The 26,880-nt window shown below is 39.2% G+C and overlaps 1 protein-coding gene across 1 annotated transcript in view; it reads left to right on the top strand.

The window, feature by feature from the left end:
- Nucleotides 1-24,961, top strand: part of KPNA1 (karyopherin subunit alpha 1) — a 54,683-nt gene extending 29,722 nt beyond the window's left edge. Inside the window, exons 8-14 of the mRNA XM_086760183.1 lie at nt 819-918; nt 1,498-1,661; nt 2,812-2,890; nt 5,701-5,826; nt 17,762-17,889; nt 18,617-18,795; nt 21,926-24,961. Coding sequence (XP_086616309.1) covers nt 819-918; nt 1,498-1,661; nt 2,812-2,890; nt 5,701-5,826; nt 17,762-17,889; nt 18,617-18,795; nt 21,926-22,113 — 964 coding nt within the window. The 3' untranslated portion in view covers nt 22,114-24,961. The remainder of the gene's footprint in view (nt 1-818; nt 919-1,497; nt 1,662-2,811; nt 2,891-5,700; nt 5,827-17,761; nt 17,890-18,616; nt 18,796-21,925) is intronic.
- Nucleotides 24,962-26,880: the final 1,919 nt, after the last annotated feature.

The following is a 26,880-nucleotide window of genomic DNA, read 5'->3' on the forward strand; positions in this document are numbered from 1 at the left end:
GTGGCTTATGGAGCTTTGTTCAGTGTGGTAGTTTTAATGTGAGAGAGCAGTTTCTGGTATGCAGGTCTTATGAAGGTCAATATTACAGTTCGTATCACTGAGATTCCTGTGTCTTACGGACCAAAAGCTGAACCCTGCAGCTGGTGTGTGGATGCCACCTGTTAACAACTGCAGGAAGAGACTGGTTTGGGATGGTCTGTAGAATTGTGTTCTAAGAACCACGCAGAGGGCAAGGCTCTCATATGCTGGGACTGGAGCCAGTGTGCACAGGAAGTCTATAAATGCTGCTTGCTGTGAGATACCCAACTGTCTTCAATGCTTGGGAAACCCTACATCTGATTATACGTGTTTTCTGAGGATAAGTTTTGTTCTCCTTCACCAATGAACTTAACATACAAATGTGTAAAAGTGGGACTGCTAGTCTGAGACTGACATGAAAATACAGTTCAGTGAAGAGAGTACTTTCCAAAACTACCTGCACGTCCTTCTACTTAAAGTAATTTTGTCACAATTCCTGCACCTTTTGACTGTTAATCTGCCACATCAGTAGCTAAGCAATTAAATGAAATATAATGGTTCTTGTTCTTGTCGGGATATTGGGATTCATGTGTATAGTGTATATGTTAGTATCCAGCCATCAAGTGGGATTTGCCTCAGGATGTATTTTTATAGGAAAAAAATCCAGCATATTTTGCTGTGGCATATGCTGAAATGTAGGCCTGAGTTTATTTTAATGATTTGTGCAGTTGAATGTACAGGGTTGCCTGGCTTTAATTTTTAAAAAGCAAATTTTGGAAATTTGTTGTGGTTTGTTTTAGATTGCTTTCAAAACAGAATCGTCTCACTATGACCCGAAATGCTGTATGGGCTCTATCTAACCTCTGCAGAGGGAAAAATCCTCCTCCAGATTTTGCCAAGGTAAGAGATGTTTGAAAGGAAATGTGTTGTGAGGTAGTGGTAGCCAAACAAGCAATAAGAGTGGTGAAACTTAAACTAAAGAGCAGAAATATTCCATAATTTCTCTTGAAACAATGTATGGGCTCCTTACAGATGAAGCTTTTTTTAATGTGTTTAGTCCTTTGGGCAGACATTCACAACCGCTGGTTTAATATTGCTGCCTTGTAGCTTTTTATTACCGTTCCTATCCTGGACATGACCATCCCACAGCAGAACAAAACTCTGTACATCTTGGCTGTTGTAGTGCAAAGTATGGCACATCTTAGCAGACAAGTATGATTTTATGTTGTCAGACATTGTACTGTAGAGGCTGAAGAATTCTCATAGTGCTTTTCTGCTGACATGCTCCTCCACGCTTGTGTAGCTATAGCCCTGCACAGAAGTGCTACCTAGGTCTGAAGTTTTCTGAGTATTGAACCTGGAGATGCCACTGCCTAGTCCTATAATGTCACATACAAAATGGATTAACATGTTAATAGATCTTCCGGCCCTTCTCTTTACACATGTATCTTTCATGAATCTGTTCTTAATGTCTTACAGGTTTCACCTTGTCTTAGTGTACTTTCGTGGCTGCTCTTTGTCAATGATACAGATGTATTAGCTGATGCCTGCTGGGCTTTGTCCTATTTGTCTGATGGCCCCAATGATAAAATCCAGGCTGTGATTGATGCAGGAGTCTGCAGAAGACTCGTGGAATTGCTGATGTAAGAAATTTCTTCTGAGCAAATGTGCTATCTGCTCTTTTCCCCTAAAATGAAGGTTCCAGCAACAAGAAGTTTAGTTATGTCTTGAAGTGTAGTAACATCCAAAAAGCAAGATTTGAGTTTTAATTTTACCCGTCTGTGCTCAGTCTTCTCTATTTATCGTGAGTAACAGAAACAGTGGAACTTTTCTTGTACTAGTATGGTTATTTCTTAAGAGATTTTTTTTCTGCACCTAACGGCTGTAGTTTTTTAAATCCATAATATATACTGGAATTTTCTGTCTTATTGAGGTCCATATTATAATTACCGACCAATGAAATTCCAAAGGATATCAAAGATGGAAATGTAAGAAATAGTAAAATTTACTAGAATTGACAGAACCAGGGACTGGAAATGTAAACAATTTCCTAAAACCTTACTGTAGAAGAGTATACACACACTTTGGTCAGTAAATGTACCTGTGGGAGTTGGGGTCAGGGAGACTGGCCTTGTTCAGAGCCATGTCTCAGGGGAGGACATGGAGTATTCCGTTACCTAAGACAAGAAATAATGGTTTTCAGTGATGTAAATAAAAAAGACTATTAAGGCTTTTAAGACTAAAGCAAATCTGGTGCTGGATTAACGAACAGAATGTGTTACCTAAGTGCCTTTTTATAAAGAAGTGTTTTCATTTGAGAAAACAATACCTTACTTCACCCTTCCTATTCCAGTCTTGATTTAAAAATGATGGGGGAGATGCATATGATGACAGAAGATGATCAAACAGCCGTATGGGTTAAGCACACAGCTTCTATCCGTGTTCCTCTGTCTCATTCTCTGCCTTTGTGTGCTACATTAAATGTGTTTCATAATTAAAGCTGATTACTTTTCCCCTCTCAAGAATGCCTATACTCTGAAGTACTTGTTTTCTTTTAGTCTCATGTTTTATTTTTATGCTGCTGAATGGTTTCTAAAGGCCTAAATATTTAGAAACCCTAGAAAGATTTACCATTAGTTTAAAAACGAAGAGTGTTTTGATTCAGATGGTGAGAGTTAAGTTAAGCTTAGCAGGGAAGATTTCCCCTGGCTGATGGATGCGCTTTCCTTGAGGATGTGAAGATGGAGATGCTTCAGGATGGTTAATGCTTAGATCTTTCCTTGGTAATTTTAGGCACAACGACTACAAAGTTGTTTCTCCTGCCTTACGAGCTGTTGGGAACATTGTCACAGGAGATGATATCCAGACCCAGGTAGGGATTCACTTTCTCTTACATTGTACTGCAGTTCATCTTTGTGTTAGTTGTGGTAACCTATTCACAAGCACCTCCTCTTGTTCCTTTTGAAGTTTGAAAGTGAAGGATTGACTATACTAGTTGCCTCAAAATATGTGGTGGCTTTCTGTTCAGTCCTGAACTGCTGGTTATTCTTACAGAGCTGTGTCTGGGATCTGTATATAGCTGTGCAATTGATGCAATTTACAGTTGATGGTGAATATACCAAGAAAGAGTGTCTGGTCAGATTTTGGATGGTATGTAACTGTCTGGGCACATGTTTGGAGGAGCATTGGTAGGAGGCGCTGACTCCCACCATTGTATCAGAATTAAACTGGGAGCCAGGAAACCTGATGCTTCAGAGGCACTAGGTTGTCATCCTGCTGCTTGGTAGGTTTTGCAAGAGGCAGCAGCTCCCACCAATTTTTGAAATCTATGGGAGCGTAGAGTCCATGCCTTGCATACATGTGTCACCTGTGGTCTGCTGGCTGGTGGCAATCTGTTCTTACATGTAGGGCAGAAGCTCTAGTTATGGGCTTCTGCTGTTGTACCTTATGTTAAAGTTTTCCCACTACTTTGTGCATTCTGACACCCTTTTGTGAGGCTTAACTGGTAATATGAGGAAGAAAAGTACGAAGTAGGCTACTGCTTTTGAGACTTTACTGACTCTTGGCTCCCTTCTCTAGTTCATGAACTAAAAAGCATGCCTGTGTGGCGCAGAGCTGTCTGACAAATGCACAACTGAATTGAAGTGACCGGCTCAAAGAGGCTTGCTGTGGTGGGCTGCTGAGTCTGTTAAAAATGACGGCAGAAATGGGATCAAGAAGTGGTAGTAGCCGCAAATGGGGAGGTGTGTGCAGTGGAGGCAGTGCAACGGACATCCAGGACGCAGTGGTAGCAGTTAGAGGTGTGAGATGATGTGAGGAGTGTGGAGAAAGATGATTTCAGTGAGGTGTAGATCCATAAAGCTTATGATTCCCCATTCAAAATGTTGAAGTACTTCCATGTAAATTATGCCCAAGTTAAAACCAAGTTGCTAATCTTGAGGCTTCTTGCTTATTTTTTTGGTTTGTATAAATATATCCTTTGGAATTCTGTAATTCTGTAACAATGAGATGAGAGATAAAGATTAGTTAGCAGTAGCAGGACGTTGTTTGAATATCTTACTGCTAGGAGGAGGTTAACACCATTTTTTTATTGTTGCAATATTTTTTGTGTAGCTGAATTGCATAGATATTCTTGCATTTTTTCAATGGTGTTTGTTTTGCAGATCAACCATAAGAATGATTGGGATGTATTTTGTGATTTCATAGTTTCATTAAAAATAAAACCACAAGGGATCAGTAAATCACATATAATGCAAGTTATTAAATACTGCATAAATCTTAGATTTCAAGTCAAGAAAATGTTTAAACTTTTTTGTTGCGCACCATTTTTTTAGAGAAGTGTACGTAAGCTTTCCTAAAATTCTAGAGAACTATTTAAATAGGATGGCTTGAGTCTTGCCTGCAGAACGTGCTGTATGCTAAAGAGGGGTACAGAATGCATATAAAAATCCTTAATCAGAAGGAAGAGCCCAGCTTTGACAGTTGTTACGTTTCTGAATATGAGCACAACATACAAGATGGTTGCTTGAAAACTTCTCTGTACAACCTCTGACCACAAACCTGATTTTACTTCGTATCTCATTTCCAACTGTTAACAATTGCCGTTGCTTGGAGATGGCCAAAACCGTAGACAGTAGGCATGAAGGAAAAAAATAAATCTTGTCCCAGCAGATACCCAATACAATCCTGACCCATAATCTTTGCTTTTTTAATCTTAATATGGAGTAGAAAGATTTTAGGTGTGTGTGTGTGTGTTTGGGATGGGATATGAGCAAGGGAATTCAGTCCACAGATTCCAAGGTCAGAAGTCGTCACTGTGATTCAGCTTGACTCTCTCATCCTTTTGACCTCCACAAACAGACTGAAGAATTTATCATAGAATTCTGTACCACACTGTTCTTTAAGCTGTCTGCTTTTGCCATAGAAAGCAAAACTACCGTGCTTCTTGGTAGGCTCTTCCAGTTTTTTACTTACCTGTAAGAAGTTGGAATTTAATTTAAAAAAAAAAGTATTTCATTTTTTCAGTTATTGAACCATGTTATGCCCTTTTAGAGGGTCAGAAAGCCCTTCACTATCACACGTGACATAACCAAGTATTCTGTCTTATGTAACACCCCTGTTCTGGGGCATTTTCTCTTGTACTTTGGGCACTTAAAATTTTGATGTTAGAAATGCAGATTTTCCTGCAGCTTTTCTGCTCTGTAAAACTAATTTTACAATTTTTTTTTAAATAAGAATTGCCCATTCATAATGTCACAGGACACGACACTGACAGCAGTCTGCTCCACTGTGCCAGCGGATGCAGAAGACAGTAGCTGGAGAGTCCAAGTACACGAAAATACAGAAAATGAGACAACAGGAAAATACTGTCACCTTACTTTTGTTTGGTCTTAATAGGCTTAATACCTTCTTGTGTTCAGGCCCCGCTGAAATCATAACGAAGGCATGATCTCTTACATGAGCTACTCAGTTGTTTTGCACATTAGAGTTCCTGCAAACATTTATTTCTTAGTTCTTGCTGGTTTTTTGTTCAAAAAAAACCCCCAAACACGAACAAAACTTTTTGGAACCGTCTGATGGCATATGCTTTTTAAGTTTTGAAAACATTGTATTTCTTGTTCCTATGATTCTTTCCTCTAAGGTGTGGTTGTTTGGTTTGTTTGTTTTCTCTTTTCCATTCAGGTAATTCTGAATTGTTCAGCCCTGCAGAGTTTACTGCACTTGCTAAGCAGCCCAAAAGAATCTATCAAAAAGGAAGCGTGCTGGACAATATCTAATATAACAGCTGGAAACAGAGCCCAGATCCAGGTAACCTTTTCAGCTATGATCAGTAATCTTTGTCTTGCAGGCTAGAAGAAACACACATCAGGCAGTACACTTTTTTTTTTGTGTGTATAAAGTGCGTATTTCTATTTATAAAGAGTAATGGATATATAATTATGTATAAGTAGAATGACATTATAGGCTCTGTGCATAATTAGAATTTTCAGTGGCTCAGTCATCTCTCAGATTCAAATTATTTAATTTTATAATCATCTACATATTATAAGAGGGGGAAGACAGTCATGCTAGAGAATGACAAAATGAGGCTAAACTCAAGAAAACCTTGTCTTAAATAATTTACGTCATGCTTTCGACAATCACTAACATATAGAAATTCTCAAGTACAAAAAGAGTAAGCTACAAACTTTGAGAATCAAATAACTTTACATGCTTCTTGATTTTTACCACCAGATACAGACATCTACATTGTAAAATACTTTCTTTGTTCCTCTGTGTATTTTTCTCATAGTTCTTGATACAGGCAGTTGTGCTTAGCAAAATCTAAAATTGCTGTTTATTAAACTGAACAATAATGGATGATACCTAACATGTTGCGTTGGGATTTCTCCTTTCTGATTACACCAAATTTTGTAATCCCTTCATGTTAAGTGGTAGCACAGAGAAGTAAATGAAAGTCTCACTCCCTTACGTCAGTCTTTACAATTAGGCCTCCAAAAGACCACATCTTTGTTCTGAGTCTGGACATCAGGACGAGTTCCCAGAACTTGTCTTCAGATGGTGTAAATGAGAGACTGACCATCTCTTGCCCAGAGGAAAGTTTTTCTTTGACTGTATAAAGAAGAAACTGCTAAATAGACTTTGTTTTCCCTGGATATGGAGTTTTTTCAGAACAGCTACACTAGGGGAATTTTTTTGTTTGGCTTTCAAAGCAGAGGATGCATGGAAGTCCAGTTGGACACCTGTATTCTTTGAACGATAGCAATAAATAGCAGAAATATTAGACATGAGAAATATTTGTCTCACTCATTAGTAACCAGGCAGAAACAGTGCATGTTCACATGGAAAGTAAATCAAGTCCCACAGTCCCTTGGCAAAAGTGGCCAAGTAGTAATTCTTTCTTCCATAGCCTTTTCCTTGGAAGGCAGCCTGACACTTGCTAGTCTTCTATCTGATAGCTCTGGATTATTCATTCTGTATGATCAGAATTAGCATGAAGTGGTTAACCCTCTCCACCCAAGGGATAGAATTACTGCTCTCTTTGCAGAAAACTTGCAGGACATTGTAAAAAGGCAGCATGTTTTTCCTGAGGGGAAAAAAAGTATTATGTCATTGCAATATTTTGGTTATACACTCTCCGTTACAAAGAACATTCAGCTGCTGAAGGGGCAGCGTAAAGTCTTAATACCTTGAATGAGGTGTTCATCTTCATCTCAGAAAGCTTAGGAAATAAAGTTAATATTTCTGTGGAAGGTAACCGAGTCTTTGTTAAGCTTTTTGGAATTAAGAGCAAATGCTTATGTAACTTCAGATATGCTTATATTAGGAAATGAGTAGGCAAGAAAACAAAACTTACGAAGGTGCAAAGCTGTGTATGTCCTTCTTGCCTGATATAAGGATGGGACTAACATGGAAGAGTAACTGCAAGCAGAGACCTCCTACAGTTGTATTTGGTCCGGGTTTCTCAATCAAGATTTTACTTTTACCACCACAGATCATGTTTTTTGTCAGATACAGAGAACAGTATGGTTAATTAGTCTAACCCTGGTAGAGCTCCAAGAATTTTGATTCTGCCTTTGTTGTGGCTTGTGTGTTAATCTGTGAATTAGCTGGGTTTCTAACAAAAAGTGCTGTGTAAAATCAGCAACTATACCACTATTTTTTCTTGCATCAGCAAGACATACAATTAGTAGTACAGAGAAGGTAGTCACTACGCTTGTGCTAAGGTAAAAATGTTCTTGCCTTTGCTTTTCTTGCAGTGAAGACTTTTGGCTGCTTTATCCATGCTGCTACCACCTTAGAAAGAGGGAGGCCTCTAGAAGGCCATTTCTGTTTTTCCTGGGAAGTCTTAGAGTATTTTCTGGGGAACAGTCCAGCCCAATACATTTTCTTAACTGTGTTTTTTCCCCAAGTCTATCAAGAGTTGCTTCAGGATGCACAATCATATAAGAATGTTGCAAACTTAAGAAAAAGAAGAGCTTGAGAAAATCAAATATCTGTACAAGTCATTCCATAAAGAAATCAGTATTGGAAGTGGCAATAGAAAGTAAAGTTTGTTATTAGAGCATTTTTTTCAAAACTTCAAGATCTCTATTATGATATTCTTGATCTACTGAAGATGCAGTTGTGGAGTCCTAGAGATAATTTAAATTCTAGTGCACCAGAAGCTATTTCAATAGTGTATTCACTTCTGTGACTTCTCTGTAAGTATTCTCTCTATGACGTCGTTCTATTCAAATGAAGGAGTAAGTGCCTGTCCTTTTTTGCACAGTATTCTTACACCTGGTGTCTACTACTCAGACATGTAAAAGTAAAGCTTTAGGTGAGGAGTCTATCTTAACTCTGCCCTTGGTAATCCTCTGTCTTCTAAACTGTTGTCAGCTCTATTTGAAAACAAGTAAGGATAAAATAATCTCTCCTTTGTTAAAACAAAATTTGCCTAATCCAGCTAAACAAAATTGTTGGGTACATCTATGCATGTTTGTGTTTAGTAGTTGCTAAAGGTTTTGGGGTGTCTTGTCACCAGTTTAGATCAGCCCCCTTTCTACTAAGAACAGATTAGAATTGTTTTGTGACTTGAAAAGGTGAGGTGGGAAGGCAGGGAGAGGAAAATTAATGCCATGAGCCATTAATATTGCACCTTCATTTCTAGCAGGTGATTCTTTAGAAGTACAAAAAACCTCTTAACTCTCCATAGAAAAATAGTTGTTGTGGTTGTGAAGGTAGAAACTAACTTTCTCAGAATTCTTGCGTCAGGAAGAACACAGTGTCAACCAAATCACAAAAAACATGTAGATTTGCAAGAATCCAGCTTAAAGCAGCTGCCTTAGGATATGTCACAGACTCAAGTCCAGGGAAAAAATGTGAGAAGCAGCTTCTAAAAAGTGAAAGCTATAGTTCAATTAAAAATCCCTCAGGCCCCATTCAGAATAATTGAGCGAGCTGCCTTTGAACTGCAGCACACACGTGCAGTAGAGTGGAACACTGACTGCACTAAGTGCGTACCCAATTCTATACTGGCAGTTGTAAAAATGAGATTAAAGAAATAGTGTTTCTGATTCTGAGCCGGAGATAACTATCCTGGTAATTAGAACATATGGCGAACCATGTCCATCATGAGGCTTAGATTTTTGGAACTGCAGAAAGAAGCTCGTTAAAGGAAAGTTGTAAAGGACATTAGAGAATGTTTATAACATGCTTGACTGGAGATTTCGAGGCCACTGTTTCTTGGAAGTAAAATTGGCAATTGCAGTTGTAATTGCAATGATTATCTCATGTTGAAAGGCAATTCTAATCACAGGAGTGTAACAAATTTCAGAAAGACTCCCTAATTCTTTAGTTTCTAGTCTCAACCTAGAGAATGTTGTGTGAGATACAAGACGTGATGAAATCTCTTTTCAGCTCCAGAGCTGATATGTCTGCTTTTCTCAGAAAACTGCTTCTCTGAGGTATTACTTCAGGCAACTCCTACTCAGTGTCGGAATCATTGCAAACATTTGAGCTGAAAAACACTTTAAAATAATTTCTGAAGTTGGAAAATGCTATTTGGTAAAATGTTTCTTGAAGATGGTCATATGCTAAAATGGACAATACAATCCTAGTCTGGTTTTAGTAGCTATGAGGAAAAAGGATAATTCCCATCTGGGAAGAGTATTTGATTTAAATAAATTCATGGATGAACTGTTTCATCTGTGAGTTGAGGTATTTTTTTTTTCTTTATCTAAATTGATTTCAGATTGTGGTGAATTAAATCGCAATGTAATTGTGATGTAACTGTGTAATTATTGAGAATTGGTCTTCCTTACAGAAGGAATTCTAAAACACTAGATGCAGCTTTAAATGAAATAATTTATTTTCCTTTCTCCCCAGTCTCTCTAACTTGCTCGATAGTTCCCACTAGAGATTATAGACTATAGCCAGACTTACTCCAGTCTCTGTGATACTAATTGTATTTTACAATCTTTAACTAGAGATCAGACAAAAGTAATTCCAGCACATGGTAATTTTTTTCCTGAAAATTAAATGTCTGCCTAGCATAGTAAACTACATTATTGCAAGTTACCAACTGATCTAACTAGTGGGTTGTTGCTCCAGAGCAGCTGGAATCTTAGAATACTGTGTAAACTTTGGGTAGTGTTCAAGCCATAATCTAGCAATCCCTTCTGCATACCAAGAAGAAAATGAAATATTTCAGTAAATCTAATAGGTATTTTATCAAACCAATATTAACAGACAGAGCTATATTTAGTGTTATTTAAGATTGCATTGGGTTACACTCCCTCCATCCACCCACTCTAAAGTATAGAAATACGAAGTTAGAGGGAAGGACTTCTCTATTCATTTCCACTTTCATACTGCCTACAATGCTGTTTGGTAGCACACTCCAAAGGCTTTCACTGCCATTTGTAAAAGAAAAGGCAGCAGCCTGTCACCATTAGATTTGCACTCAAACACAATCAAGTAAACTCTTTCTAGTGTTCAGGCAATATAAGCTAATACACATGAAATGGGTGAAAGTAAGTGCTGAACTTTCTTTTGTAGCTCATATTAAAGCACAGGAAGTTTGGGGTTTTTTCCCTACCAGATGTGGAAGTGAAAGCCTTTCAGAGTGTGTTATCAGCAGTGCCTAGGCAACAGAAAAGTGTGGTGGAATACAACAGTCTTTCCCTTCTTTATTTCTGTGCTTTTAAGGTTTGGGTTGGATGTGTATATCCTGATGCAGTCATGATTGTCACTAAGTATAGTTTTTGTTTGTTAATTTCCTAGTTTGTATACAGCTTTGCTGTACTTCAGTGGATAGCTTCCCCAGTCAGGGAGAAGGGGAACTACATCTTCCTGGGAGTCAGAAGGAGAACTGCACAACTGGAGCTAAATCCTGACTGTCGACCCTTCTGAAGGGTATGAAAGGCTGTCACATACCTCAGAAAATGTTCTGTGTCTAACTTCGCAACCCGTTGAAAAGCTATGAAAGGCAGTACATCAGACACAATCTTCCATATCTGACAGTGAAGACATCATAGGAGTTCTCTCCTCTTGACAGGTTAAGAAACTTAACTTCTTTTCTATTATACCTTAAATTCTCACAAGAACATCTGGAAACCAAGTATGGCTAGGCATGGTAGCAACAGGTTCTATGCCATATTTTTCCTCCTTTAGGGTTTCCTGTCCTTGCTGAAATGTGACACAGGCAAGTATAGCAAAAGATACATTGCCTGTCAGTTTTAAAAATTCTGGAATGAAACATGTTTTTACAAATTGGGGTAAAGATACAAGCTAAGAATTGTCAGAGGGTCTTCTCCAAAAAGACCGCAGTTACGCGGGGGAATAACACAAGGGACAGCACTGGAAAAGGAATGATATGATTCACCCAGAGTTGTGGTTTACACAGGCAAACTGTATTAAATTACTTAAATATAAAGTGTGTTTGGTCTATGCCATAGTTTGCGTGAGTGGTCTAAAATCTTCACGTGCTGTTTTTGGTGGCAGGACTTCAAAAAGTGTCTCAATTAGAAGCAAAATATGTCATTGTTGACAAGGTCATATTTGTTTGAGGACCAGCGAAAGTCAAAGATTAATCTCTTTTACGTTTCAGTTTATGTTTAAGTACAAAATCTGTTTTCAGGCTTCCACATGTGGCAAATCCCATACATCATACCACACTGCGGGCAGCAGAGCTAGAATACTTTTAGTTCCTTTATTCTGCCTGAAAACCTCAGCAGTGTATATTGCTGTCTTTTTCTGTAGGACAGACCCTAAAATCTGGAGACATCTCAACAAGGTTCTGTTCATTATAGTGCAGGTTCTTCCTGACAGCAGTAGCAATCTTGTGTAAACTGGCTAGAAGTTTGCTTTATACGCAGTTTGGAGTATATAGGCTTAGGTGTCTGTGTCAACAACATAAAAGTCCATTAGAACTGAGATCTGAAGTGCTTCCTTCTCGATGGTTTTGTATTCATGCCATCATGTTAAGTAGCTTTGGCATACAAATATTTGCTATGTGATTTAAAAAGCTGTTGTAAATTGAATCAGTAAACAAGGTACTGGAACACAAGTAACTGTGAGAAGCCTCTATGAACTGAAATTGCCAGCCAGGAGGAGGGGATCATAGCAGTAGAGCTATATTTACAGCTGCCAGCTAGGGTGGTGATGGTAATCTGATTTGCTAAAGGTAATGAAAGAGCTTGCAGGAGCAGGAAAATAGTCATGCTGTAAGACCTGGTTGCTTTCATTCATCATTTATGTGATGAATCATATGTAGATACATGATGCCAACACTTGTATGGTAAATGTATGTATATATTTTTGCATCTTGTAAGAGATTTACTTGTGGGAACCTAAAAGAAGAGAAGAAAATTCACTTGGTATTGACCAGCTCAAAATAATAATTTGATATACTACTGCAGAAGGCCTGCTCTCTAACAATGAGTACAGTGTATTTAGATTCAACATCCATGCAGAGGTAATAAAACTGAAAATTCACTTTATCTATCTTCACTCTTTAAAAATCAAATACTATGAAGTGAAGAAGCTTGATTAAAATATATGAGAAGAATAGAATGTTTGCAAGAGACAGGCAGGGCCACAGCACAGGGTTACCATCTATATTAAAAAAAAAAACTAAACAAAACAACAAAGCAACCAAAACACAAAAAAGTTGGCATTTTGAAAGTGAGGGCCGGATTTGCTGAAGGACTGAGCATTACAATTCAGTTCAATTTCAAATTAAATTTAAAATTAAGATTTCAATTAAAATTGAATTTCATTTTTCTGAAAGACTTGCAGTTATAAGTCTAGATGGAGTTCACATCTAACAAAGCAAATGAATGTAGCTGGGCAAAAATTTCAGTGTTAGTTTCATGCATTAAAGGATAGGCTCTAGATTGCCTGTTATGCGGAAAAGATATTTCTAGGTATTTTGAAGATACCACCTAAGTGCCTAATAGTAGCAGCCTAAAACCAGTGTGAATATTAGAAGTCATCAGGAAAGGGATAAAAACACCAAAAGTGGAATCCTTATTCTTGTTCTAGTATAAATCTTGAATGTTGCCCTATATGTAGATCCATCTCCAGAGGGATATGGTAAGGGTGGGTGGTAAGGAGGGGCCATAAAATGTCAGCTGGATCCCATGTGAGGAGCAACTACGTAGACTATGAGACAAGCAAAGGGAGGTGTGGCAGAGTGCTGTAGAAACAAGCATCTGAGATGGGTGGCATCTGAGAAGGTGAAATAGGAATGATTGTGCTTTGTTTTTTGAGCAAGATCCTTGAAGGAAGAGGCATCAGAGAAATTACTATGTACTGTGTTCAGGACAAACGAGCACATATCTTCTCATACAGGTGTAGTCAAACTGGAAGTCATTGCTTCAACTGTGAATACTTAAAAAGGAGAAAAAGAAAAATAAACATGACTAGAGTTTACACTTTCCCGTGCATCTGCTGTTGATAGCTGTCAGAAGCAGGATGTTAGTGTATTTTGTTCTTACATGCAGGCACAAGAGTAATTTGGATTGGAAAAATCCATATAAAACTGCTAAAAATGATACATGTTTTGGAGTGTTTCTTTAAGCTTGGTTACTCTGTTGGCCTGCTGCTACACTACTTGAAAAATTCTGGTCACATACTAAATGCAAGCATTATAAAGCGTTGGCAGCTCAGAAAGAATGTTTAAACATCCTTTACTTTATGGCATATATGAGGCAGTTGCCCAGTATTTTCATGCATGGCCAAGGCACTTTTTGGTTTTTGAGGAATAGTGGAACATTTGAACAGGTGACAAAGAGCGAGATCTGCAGTTAGTCCTTAGTTTACAACTTCATTTTTTTTTTTTTCATTTCCTTTTTGTTTCTTTCAGAATGTTCTCGTTGAATTGAAATCCCTTAACTATGTTCATTTTGTTTGAAAGGTATGCTTATCTTGAGCATTTTTATATGCACTGCATTACTTGTCTTCAACACACTTCCACATGTCAGGCACATACAGTATTGTAATGCTAAAAAAGTTAAGTAATTTCAATTAATGCTTTCTAAATCCTCAGAAGTTTTAGGTACCTCATTCTGCCACAGTCCTTTAGGGTTTTACTCTGCCTGAGGTTTGCTTTTCTTCAAGAAAAGAAAAAAACAAAACAAAACAAAACAAACACAAACAAAAAAAACCACAAAAAAAAACCTCCCAAAAACAATTATAGTCCAGTAGTTTACTATTTTATCACTTAAAAGGAATTTAACTGAAAGGGAAACATGACCTATTTCCACAATAACTGTTGTTCCCATGTAAAATGTCATAGAACTAGGAATCCTTAGGCATTCTAGTTTGCTTTCAAGAGTAATTGCTGTCGGCAAGGCTGCAAGACGTGGGATGTAAATAATAGATGCTGCTAGCAGTTTCTCTGTATTAATGCTTTATTGTTTCCACCCTTGTTGAGCTTAACTGGACTTCTGAAATCTAGTGAAGACATTAAGGTTAAAGCAAACTATTTTCTGACCTACTTAAAGTATTTAAAAAAAAAAATCTAAGCTCAGAGTTTTGACTGTCAACAGACTGCTAGTTGAAAAACTTTGCTTTACAGAGGGACTGTTAAGAACCTTTAACTGGGACTCGTGCTGTGGTGAGGTGGTGACAACACTTACACTGCATGTCAAGCAGTAGGAAACGTAAAAATAAAGTGACTGGTAATCTCCTTCTCTCTGGAGTCAGCCTTTTTCAGTGAAGTGCCTTATGAGAGGCTGCAGTTCATTGTGGTGTTTTAACCTGTTCTGCTCGGGTAAAGAGAGGCAACTTCACTGTAGAGCAGAAAGTAAACAAGGTGCCCATAGCCTCTTGTACAACAGAATAAGAAGTAGAAATAAATAGAAATAAGTAGAATGACAAATAAGAGCACTTGCCTAAGAAATGCAAGACCTGGATTCAGTTCCTTCTGAAAAGGTTCAAATGCAAATTTCTCCACTCTGAAAAGAGTCATTTTACCCACCAGTCTTTGCATTGAAGCAAAGAGTTCAGATTGATTGAGCAGAAGGAAAACAATAACAATCTTTTGTGATTCTCCCACTTGCTGCCCTCCCATTTCTAGCTTCCTTTGTTCTGGAATTTTACTTTTTTACAAGTTTAAATTGAAATATTTTATGGTACCTTTTTTTTTTTTGGCACTAAGAAGGCTCTTATAAAGTATTTTACTGCCTGTCAACTAAGATGTGCTGACTTTGTTCCATACTGTCATGTAATGTACTCTGATTTTAGTATTTACTAAAGAAGTTGGTTTTAAGAAGACACTTTCTAAGGAAATAAATCTCATCTAAAAGTTTTCTTTTGGGGAGAGGATTTAAGAAGTGATAATGAGATTTTTGACTTGTTCTTTGTTACAATAGTACAATACTAATGCTCTCACATATCATATCCCAGATCTGTATCAAGCTTTTTTGGTAGAGGATAATTAACATCCCTTAAAAATGTTTTTATAAGGGCTTCCACCTCAACACCACCTTGTATGGCACTACCTGGACTTACATGAAACGTTAAGTGCAGACTGCTAAGTCCCCTTTTTCCTCTCCAGCTTATCAGGACTGAAGTTCACTAGTGAAAACACGCATGCCCTCACTTTCTAGATCCACAAGCAGACACGCAGATTCTCAAGTCTCTGTCCGTGCCTGGGTCTTGGATCTCCTACTTGCAGCCTAGTCCAGTTTGCCAGCAAATTACGTACACTGTGATCCTCCACTCCTGCCACCATGTTTGGAGATAATGTAAATCCCTCCATGCCATAGAGCTGGTGCCCAGGCACATGGGTCCCGTGTCCTGCAGTCCCACTCCAGCTGAACTGCGAAGACTCTCAGCTTCATCCCAGTCTCATGAGTAGCTGGCATCCAGGCACAGGGGCCCTATGGACTGTGATCCTGCCCCAGTGACTGATGCTGGGACTCTCACCTGCTACAGTTGCAGGTGCACCTTCACCCAAAGTCTGACACCCATTGCTGGCCCTGAATTCACCTTTGCTGGGCACTCCAGAAACATGCTCCTTAGTCCATGGCCTTTTCAGCTGCTGATGCTGAGACCCCCATCCATTCCAGTTGCTGACCCCACAGACACAGGGTTTTTTTCTGAGGTCTGATCCAGTTCCTGGTCCAAACTAACTCATCCTGGTCTCGGTTTCTAGCACCTAATCCTTACAGGACTCACATAGGCTACAGAGGGAGGCTACATGGTAAAGAGTTAAGAAAAGATTTGTTACTAAGTTTTGCACAGTCTGAATTGTCCTGTCTTAGTTACGAAGTCCAGGCTGGCTCTCTGCAAAGCTGTGCTTGTAGTTTCTTAATCACCTATTAATTAGTGGCTGAAGCCTTTCCTTTTTGTGATTGTCTCTCTTATCCTCGTCTATCAGGTTTGTGTCACCATGTGTTTTATTCATTACTTTCCTGTTATTTGTATCTCTCTTTGAGCTGAAAAGGTCCTTGATCTGATAACCTTAATGAAGCAGATGCTCTCATGTTCCACATACCCTTACAGTATGTTGCTTTTGTATATTTTTTTAAATTGTTTTTTTTTTTTCCAGTAAAATAGGTCAGGGGGAAATGCATTCTGTTTCTTAAAGATACTTTCTTTTATCTTTTGTCTTTTTTTTTTTTTTTTAAATAGCTGGCTTCTGTTCATGACTTATCACTTCCAGCATTCGTGTTCCAAAATTTCAGTTAAGGACTTTTTGCCAAATATCCTTTGCAAAGTAGAAATCTAATATAACATGATGGATGTGTAAGTGGTTTTCCTTGAGGGCCCGATTGCTGTACTAGAAGTGCAGATTCTGCAGTAAAGGAGACAGTGTTCATGGGACTGTCGATACAACTGATACGCGGTATGGATTTACAAAGTAGATGTAGATGCAGTTGCAGTGCGGATGCCCAGACAAACAGGAAGCGTAAAAGAAATAGCAGACAGTTGGGTTGTTTTCACCAGGTAACCATTCACACTGTAAATTGACTATAGCTTTTTGCTGTAATGTAATCTGTTAGTTTTCTTCTACGGAGCTCCTTGAAAAGGATCTCTTTGGCTTCCTTTGAATTTGCCTTTATCAGTTCTGTAAAGACATATTTGTAAAACAGTAGTTTAAAATACTAAGCTCTTGCTTCTTTGAATGATCCTTGTGAAAGTGTTTCAGATCCTTGCCATACGTGTGTAACTAAACTGGTTTCATTTGTGTCTTATTGCAAAAGACTCTCTCCAGAGGAAGTTACTAGAAACTTTGAGTTGCTGACTAAATACTTACTTGACTTGTATCAGTTTGGTGAGCTAAGCAGTTAATCACACTAATACATATTGTTCTTACAATACATTATCTTGTGCTCTGTTGTCTCACCCAGTGGAAATGTAGTATGACACACAAGCTTGTCAAATTTTTTTCTCTGTTCAGGGGGTCTTAATGACTTAGTGGTTTACTGACTTAATAGCCGAGTGGTTCACTGCTTGGAAAAATAAGGGAAGTATGGTGTTCTTTTGCTGTCAAGGTATGGTTGAGTATCACGTTAGATATAGCAGTCACTGCGGTCTGAATGTGTTTTGAATTCTTTTGGGACGAGGACAGACCCTGGCATAAGTAGGGTTTTAAATATAAAGCTGAAAACTTATTTTTGCTTATTATTGTTGATAAGTAACATTTCAGTGTTTAATGTGTTGGATGAGCATATACAGTAACTAGTTCAGGACAAGGAAGTTATTTCTGATTTTTGTTATAACCCTGGCATGTCATTTCTTTTTGCAGACAGTCATAGATGCCCATATCTTTCCAGCTCTTATAAATATTTTGCAAACAGCTGAGTTTCGGACAAGGAAGGAAGCTGCTTGGGCAATCACAAATGCAACATCTGGAGGCTCTGCTGAACAGATCAAGTACGATATGGTTCAAATCTTTCAGTGCAATTGAGTGAATTTGTGTTTGTGCAAGAAATTAAACTAATAATCTAGAAACTGGAAGACCTTTCTGTATGCTTCCAGTGTTTGTCTCCAGAGAGACCACATCTTTGTATTGAGTTGTGAATGAGCCATTCATTCCTTTAGGGAGAAATCACATAAGAATTTCAGCTGTTAACACTTATTTCATTAATTGAACCACTTCTTATGTGGTTTCTTATGTGAAAAAATTAAACGCAACTTTTAAACTCATTTCTTAGTGGTCATTGTAGAGTGTAACAAAGTGCATTAGCAGTCTGGAGAGGAATAGCTTAGCCCCTCAGACAAGGGCATCAGATGCGTTGTTTTTAGTGTTTAACTTATATCGGCACATTGTGCTTACATGCAATTTTGTATAAAGTAAAATAATGAAATCACTAATATATAAATATAGTTGATATTAATGTAAAATACTTATAAAATAATACATTTATGTTTAAAAGTTAAATTCTTATCTCTAGAGAGAGAGATAAAGAAGGTATTTTAAAGCTACTTTCATTGTTTCAGCAGAATTGACTAGATACAAATAGATGTCTATAATTTCTCCAGTCAAGTTCATATTTGATCTGATTGTTTTGGTTCTTAGACCTTCATGCTAAGTGCTTAAATGGCTACACCAATTACAATTTTACAGACAATTTACTGGGTTCTATGTGGTGTTTTTCAGGTATTTAGTAGAACTGGGATGCATCAAACCACTCTGCGACCTCCTTACAGTAATGGACTCAAAAATTGTGCAAGTAGCACTGAATGGGCTGGAGAACATCCTGAGGCTTGGAGAGCAGGAATCCAAACGCAGTGGCACTGGCATTAATCCTTACTGCGCTCTTATTGAAGAAGCATACGGTATGAGCAAAACATTTGTGGAAGTCAGAGGTTAAAGCAATGATCATGAACCCATTAGGGTTTCAGTAGACCAAATTCTACTAATTTCCTTATCACTATTATCTGAAAATTAACTGGTCTTTGACCAGTCTCCACTTACCAATGTACTTGATCTTTTACATTACCTTTGTCTGCGTGTAGATTGGAGACAGTGTGTGCAGATCTTTTCTTAATTTCTTTTCACCTTGGAGGAGCCTTCTGGGTGTCATTCAGCCTCAGTATCTTCCCTTCACAGCAGGTAAAAGTTTAGGCACTCTGCTCTGTCACTCAGGTTTCAGATGTTCTGTCCCTGTCTGCTGCCCTGTAGAATTATGGCAGCAGCTTCCTTGTTTGCCTTTACTGTGCTGAGGTTCTGGCCTGTCCCAGCATTATTTCACCTCAGTTCTGAGGTACTGCTGCTCTTAAGATTAGTTTCCTTGTCAATTGGCCTGGAGTCTTCTCAGTTCACTCTGGACATTCTGTCTTGTGTGGTGTATCTGGCTCTTCACCTCAGCAGCTTTTCACAGCAGAATGAGATATTATTTGGAAAAAGATAATCTTATTGTATCATGTCAGAAATTGTAAGACTGTCCAGAAGTCTGAAGGTGGAGAGCTTTTAAACTGCTCACCCTTTAATCCCACTCCTGCCTTGCTGTGGGATTTTTCCTTCAGGTGTTGTTCAAGCAGTGACAGCTCTTTTCCATATGGCTCTTTTTTTTTTTTAAGCACAAGGGACATAGTAAGTATGCTTCCTCTCCTCTTCATGAGATCTTGGTCCTCTCTTCTGTCGTCTTAGCATACTGCTCTGACATTGTCCATTCCCTGTCTCTAAGTTCAAGACTTCTCTAAAATTTTCAAAAATACTGAAATGTCAAGCAATCCATATGTAATCTATATGGCCATAAAGGTGTGTTTACTGTGTGTCAGTTCAGTTATAGTATATCGTCATTAGTGTATTTGTGCCAGCCATACAGTAAAACCAGATAGTTTAAACTGTCTTTCATGGAATAAAATACCTCAAGAATTTTCTGGCAGATTCTGATCCACAGATTCCAGGTGAATTTTAAGTATTTATTCTCTTAACAGTAGCTGAAATTGTGGGCTGAAGGACCTAGGAGATTGATGCCCTTCTGGGTCATTTGCACTCACAGGTTGTTCCCTCTTCTTGTTTCTATGCCCAGACAGGAGAGAGGCAAAGCATGGATTGACATACACACACCTGCTCTGTACAGAGGCAGCTGGCCACACATTAACAGGGATAGGTGGACAGTACCTTTACAGGTACCCACATAAACACAGGCAGTACAAATAACTTCATTCTGTTTCTAAAGATTGATGCTTAGGGGAAACCCCCTTCATGGTTCTCTCTGGTGTTCGGCTCCCAGGTCTCTTGTCCTGCTCAATCGTTAGTCTCTGTGAGGGTTTTCTAGCTCACCGCAGACGTACAGAGACCGAATAGAGGGCAGACATTCACAGAGAATAGATAGGTCAGACTATGGTGATGAGGCACAGGGCTTTTGCCAGATGATGTATTGATCAGTGGCCTGCTTATATGTAACTAGCCTCTTAGTATCTCCCCTTTACTTTCTCATGCATATTCCTCTCTAGTGCATATTACTCCCTCCCTTTCCCTGTTACTTATTTCCCTAAACATCTCTTAATAAATCCTACGTAATTCCAAAAATTCTCCTGTTCACTTCCAATTCTGCCTCCCACCCTGGCACCTCATCATAAGTCGTTTAGCTCAGTATGCAATAGTCTGTGTAGCGTTCCAGTGAGAATTTCTTCTTTGAATTGCCTTAGTAGATTTTACACCAGTGTCAATGGCTTAATTGTTCATCACCTTAGGAGTGGTAGATTCAGGTAGATTTGGTTGTAATTTTGTTTAATTTGAGTAGCGCTTAGTGAGATATCCTTACATGTTCTGTGAGGCTCTAGAGGACTGCTTTTTTTCCATGTATGCTGTCTTTTTCCATACCTCTCTGTGTCTAGGTGCAGGAAACTTGACTAGTCCCACCTTGACTGAAACCGTAGAAGCAAAGTGGAAGGCAGTCTTAGAGCTTACCAACTTAGTTGACTTGTTATGCTTGTCTCCATAGTGCCCAGCACCAAAGTACTTACTAAGAAAAATAAAAATGGGTTACCAAGAGTAGTATAGAAGAGGATACTGGCATGTGGTTTCTTGAACCATGGTTGCCTTCATGGTTCCCTTGACTTCCAGGGAAGAATTATATCAGAATAGGATTTTTTTTTTCTTGTCTGTTTCTAGATTTTTGACTTCCCTTCTCATGTCAGTGTTGCAGAAACATCTATTGACTGTTAGAGATAGATTCCTCTAGCCTTCATACATAGTAAAAGGAGCAGACAAGAAAGCCACTACAATTCTCAGTATTTGAGATTTACCTAGGGTGGCTAAGACTTGGATTTCATTGTAGCATCATTCTTAGGTATGAAGGATAGTTTAGCTTGCTGTATTTATATTAATTTGGTTTTGACTACAGGGTCTGAGTTTGCCCACCTGCTTAATTTAATGTCTGCCCAAACACTGGTTGCATGAGTTTAACTGCATTGTATATACACATGACACACATTAGGTAATGATGTTTCCATCCTTGGAAGTTTTGAAGACTTGTCTAGGTGCAGCTGACCTAATCTGGTGTTGGTAGTAGTGCTAGGCTGGGCTGCAGGTTGGACTACATGATTACCAAAAGTGTCTTCTGATTTGCACTTATGTGATTCTGTAGTCATGGTCCTTGTAAACAAAGCACTGTGAACACACTTTCAGAAAACATGGTCCTAAAAGTCTCTTCAGAAAGTCTTTGAGGCCTTGTTCTTTACACGTTCAAGCCTGTTATTTCATTTTTAGAGTGAGAGGGTAGAGGCAGACAGAAAGTATGAAACACATGACACATTTACAGGGAACTGTAGTCCAACCTGTTTTTTTCCTTGCGTGCAGAGAGTATGAGTCAGGTAAGGGCCGCCACAGAGGGACCTGTTCTTTCTGAAGCTGGGAGAGAATTGTCATGGAACTTGATGTTCACAAAAGACTGAAAATAATCATGGTCATATGCTTTCACCGAGCTGTAACTTTTACGTACTTCTTTCTCTGCAGGCCTGGACAAGATTGAATTCCTGCAGAGCCATGAGAATCAAGAGATTTATCAGAAGGCCTTTGATCTGATTGAGCACTACTTTGGAACAGAGGATGAAGACAGCAGCATTGCCCCACAGGTGGATATCGACCAGCAACAGTACATCTTCCAGCAGTGTGAGGCTCCCATGGAAGGCTTCCAGCTCTGAGGTGCCTCCGTGCTGTGTGCTCCTCTACCTAGCCCATCCTGTTGTCGAGCCACAAGCCACCCGTGGAGTGATTCTCTCAATGTTTTCCATAACCCTGTTTGCGCTCATTCGCTTGCCTTGTGCACATGCTCTTACGTATGTCTGGAAAACTTTTGGCTCTCCGTGGCAGGATGCCCCCTCCTTGGCAAGGGGTCACCAGAATCACCCTTCTCCTCTAGATTCTGAACTTCTCCACTGTCATCTTCGTGGAGTTGAGGCACCTTTCTATACTTTGAGATATTCCCTGCTCCTATTACAGGAAAATAAACTGTGCTCCCCTAGCCCCCACACTTGTGGCATCCAAGATAAGGCTGCCTTTCTCTTGTATTTGCTGCAGTGTGTGCCTGCAGTCCAGGGAGACACTCAGACCTTCTGAGAACATAGCTGAATTCATTCCCCATACTCTTCCCTGGATGCCTCTTTGGATGGCTGTGAGATGTGTTAAATCTTCACATGCAATGTATCTACTTTGCTGTATGTGCCAGCTGGGGTTATTGGCATATAGAACATGTTACAAATAATGGAGTAAGCTCTCTGTCCCCTGCAACAACAGGCTGCAATGGACATGTTTTCTGGTTCTTAAAAGTAATGAACACATCGGGCCCCATCCCTTCTCAACACTGAGCTCCCAAGCTGGATTGCAGACCACTGTGGAGATTTGTATACCTTCCCAGTCTTTCCATCCACAAAAAAAGAGCCTGTGAATAGGTCACTCTTACCACCTCCCCAGAAATTACTTCCCAAACCAGCTTTTAGAACGGAGAAACTACTCCCACTTCTGCTTGCCAGCACAGTATGATCCAGCCAGGCCTTCCTTAAAATTCAAGCCCTTCCTGACTTCATGCTCCAGAGTCCAGTCCTTGGTATTACAGTTACGGCTGAAAAATTCCTGTCTGCCTCTTTACATTTTTACACAGCGTGACTTGAACAGATTTATCTTCTGAAACATTACCTTCTGAATACAGAATCTTAATTTGTAAAACTTAGTACAAGGAGCGTTAGATCTCCTTTTCATTTTCACGAGACAAGAGCTTCCTCTCCAGCTCATCTGATAAAATAACAGTCCTCCTGGTCAAGCCCCTTATTTAACAACTGAAATGACACTACGTTCAAAGGATAGTAATAGTACACCTGGATCCGCCTGGCCCTTTCATTTCATTTTTTCCTTTTCCTGTTTACGGGACTTCAGGTGAATTAGCATGGAACGCATGGTTCCTACAGGTGACATCTGTAAGGCATTGCTGACTGCATGACAGCTGTTGTCTGCAGCTGTAGACTGCCCTTCTGCTAGCAGCATGTTCTTGGCTCTGCAACCTGCTTGGATCACAGACATCTGATGCAAAGGCCAGCCACTCCTCACTGAGTTCAGCTGACATTGACACCAAACTCTTCACACAACTGGGGAGATGCCACGCGATTGAAAGTGGTGGTTCCATTTCTGTAAATGCAATGGATTCTCCAGGCCGTCCGCCCCCTCCCCCTGCATCGGGCTGTGTTCTTTCAAGCCGTTTTGGACACTTGGAACACACATTTGTCCAGTGTAAACATTTCAAAATCGCCACTGACAACTGCAGCGTCATGTACCTGTGGTAAATGTTAGCGGCAGAACCGTCTGCAAGACCCTCCTTGTGACTCCTCAGTGACAAGCCACTGCAAAAGCAAAACCAGCCTATTGGATACAGAATAATAAAAATATAAAAATAACTTGTCAAACTGCTGAAAGAAGCTAGGCAAAGGCCTGAACATCAGCTCTGTGTGACCATTATTTAAATACAGTCTTCAGTTCTGTCTATGCTTCAGGATGGAGACTCTGACCTGTGTGGCCACTGCAGAAGCCACCTGCTGCCTCCCTAGCTACGCCAGTTGGCCTCCACCTTCCTTCTCCCAGTTATTTTCTCTAGTGCTGCTTTGTGCTGAAGGAACATTTAGTTTACTGCACTTGATCTGTAAATGGACTTCGATTCTTTGTAATTTTAGGGGGTTAAATTTGGTGGTTAATTTAAAAAAAAAAAGCAAAAAAAACCCTCAATGTTGCCTTTACATCACATATAAATAACTGTGTTTCTCTTTTCTTGAAGGGTGATAGAAGCACTGATTAGTAGCAAAATCTTGTTTTAGCTTTTGGATTTTTTTGTGCTGGATTTTTTTACGTGTAAATTTCCAATAACATGTCATTTCTATAAGATTTGTTTAAAATCATGTACCTCTTATTGGATGGTATAAAAATGCTACATATTTTGTAAACAAATCTGAGCAAAGTGTGTGTGCATATATTCTGTATATTCATATATGTATATTCTGTGTATATATACACTGGTGTGTATATATACATATATATACACACACACGCGTATATATATACACACATGCATGTGTGTATATATATACATATCTATATATCTATATATCTATATATATATAAGTGTTTTCTCTTCCAGGCTAGTGAAAACAATGTGGTGCATTGGCGTTTTCCTCCCCTGCCCCCTAAGAAAATAATGACAATTGCCTCTAAATGAGTGAATTAAAAATTAGTCCACTTAAGCTGAATGGTGTGCCTTCCTGTGTAAGGAGCCTGGCCAGTGTTTGTTACTTTTGCAGTGGATATGTGAATTCAGAGCAGATAAGTATAAATCTTTAAACTTGGTATATTTGTTTGAAGTGACAGGCCTGGTTGACACAGGTTATATTGTTGTCATATATACTTAGACTGTGTAAGGCATTTGACTGGTACTGCGTAATATTTTGACTGAAAACGAAAATAAGACAAAAGTCGACATGGCACACATTAAATGGATTAACATGTGGCTAACTCATAGGTCTCAATTTAATTTTAAATGGTGCTTAACTGAGTGTATTTCCATCAAGATCTTCCAGCAACCAGTTCTTGGCCTTGCTTTACTTAGCCTTATTAATGGGTTGAAAAGAAACAAAATCTACTTCCAGCAAAGGCTGCAAATTATATGGATACAGATCAGACTTGTGAATTACAAAAGGAACAGCTCACTGATACAGACTGATCAGAATTACTTGGTAAACCAAGGGCAAGTAAACTATTTGCATTTTAGTAGAGCCAAACGTGTAGTGTAACATTACCCATCTAATAAATCACACTCAGGCCACAGGTGAAAGACTCTTTTGGAGAAAAAATGCATCTGAAGTAATATTTTAAAGGATCATTATACGGTATCACTCAAACACTACTTCCTAACACGATTCTGTGTGGTTAGTGTAATGTTTATAGGTACACAAATAAATCTTTAGTAGAAATAAGGAATTTATATTAACTTTATGTTCGGCACTGGTGCAGTTTTTTTTTTTTTTTTTTTTACAAGAACACTCTCAGTGTTGCTATCAGCAGCTAAAAAGTGTTGCTATAAAATTGGGAACAACAGTGACTGTTAAAAGGCTGTAAGTTCCATTCAGGTGAAAAACAAGGCACTTTTTTTAGACTGACATGAGAATAACAAGGGTCATGTTCCCCGCTGGAAACACTGAAACCAGTATTCTCTGCTTTCCTGAAGGATGTACTGCCGCTCAAACAGGACCTAACTCAGAGCACACCTCTAGCTTCCACTTCTGTGAAGGTCACACTGTGTTCTGAATGATCTGTTCTTTTTTTTGTGTGGAAGTTGGAGGCACTGTGGTCTCATGTGTAGAGGATAGGCTAGGGAGCTGTTTGGGTTTTGGGGTTCTTCTCTTAGCTCTGCTATGTAGTGTGCAGTGCCAGACAAGTGATCTCAGGTATTTGCTTCTTTCCTTATCCTGAAAATTGAAATTAATGCGTTTGTTTCTGTCTGCTTGTGGAGGTCCAATCTAAGCACCTTCCAAAAGCCCCACAAGCTTGTAAGGTGAAAAGATTGATAAGAACCAGGAATCTCTGAGTTCTTCTTGCAGCATCAGTAATGAGGTGGAACTACTACAGTAAGATTTTAACAATGTCTAATTTCAAAGTGGGTGTCAGAGAAAGGAAGATGGAGGACTACCTGGAGTTGTTACTGAGCCGTCCTGTCCACAGACCTGTAATGCCGTTTAAGTGTTGTGTGTTTGTTGAGGCAGCAAACAGGAGCTACCATTCTTTCTACTGGTAAAGTTCATGGTGGAACGTGCCAGGCGGAGTGACTCTCTTGGATTCAGGAGGATGCAACAGACGATGGGGCAGAAAGTTATTGAAAGCTCAGTAAATAAGTCAGGCCCAGTGACTGGAGCTCCTGGGAAGATGCCACATGCACTATCATTTGAGGGAACTGCTGCTTCTAGAGACTTCAGCCAGTTCTTGAATTCCTGCGTTGGTTCCTTGATGCCAACCAAATACTGGTGGTTGAAGTCCCTTTGCTTAAGGGAAGGGAGGAAGGCAATGACCCCAGAAAACCTACATGTTCTTCAACCTGCATTTCTATAAATATCAGCACAGAGACTCTTAAGAATCAAATCCTACCACCCAGTCCTAAATGTGACAGTGCTCCTCGTGATCTACCGCTTCCCTGAGGATTTACAGAACAGCTGTCTTACCTCTGTGCCAGCTTTAAGTACGGTTTCCTTGCTTCTGGGATCGGCACAACACATCTTTGAATATTTTCCCGTGCCAATTTTAGCCAGTAGCCATGAGGTTCAGTCTTCAGATGCCTGAATTTTAGTAGGAGAAGAAACAGGACTGCTTTGTGTACTACTATGGCCATGTCCATAGGGCTCCTGCGTGCTCTTTTGAGGCAGTGTTCAACTTGTCACACT

Source organism: Chlamydotis macqueenii, chromosome 1 (genome assembly GCF_036417535.1).
Source record: "Chlamydotis macqueenii isolate bChlMac1 chromosome 1, bChlMac1.mat, whole genome shotgun sequence".
Classification (NCBI taxonomy): domain Eukaryota; kingdom Metazoa; phylum Chordata; class Aves; order Otidiformes; family Otididae; genus Chlamydotis; species Chlamydotis macqueenii.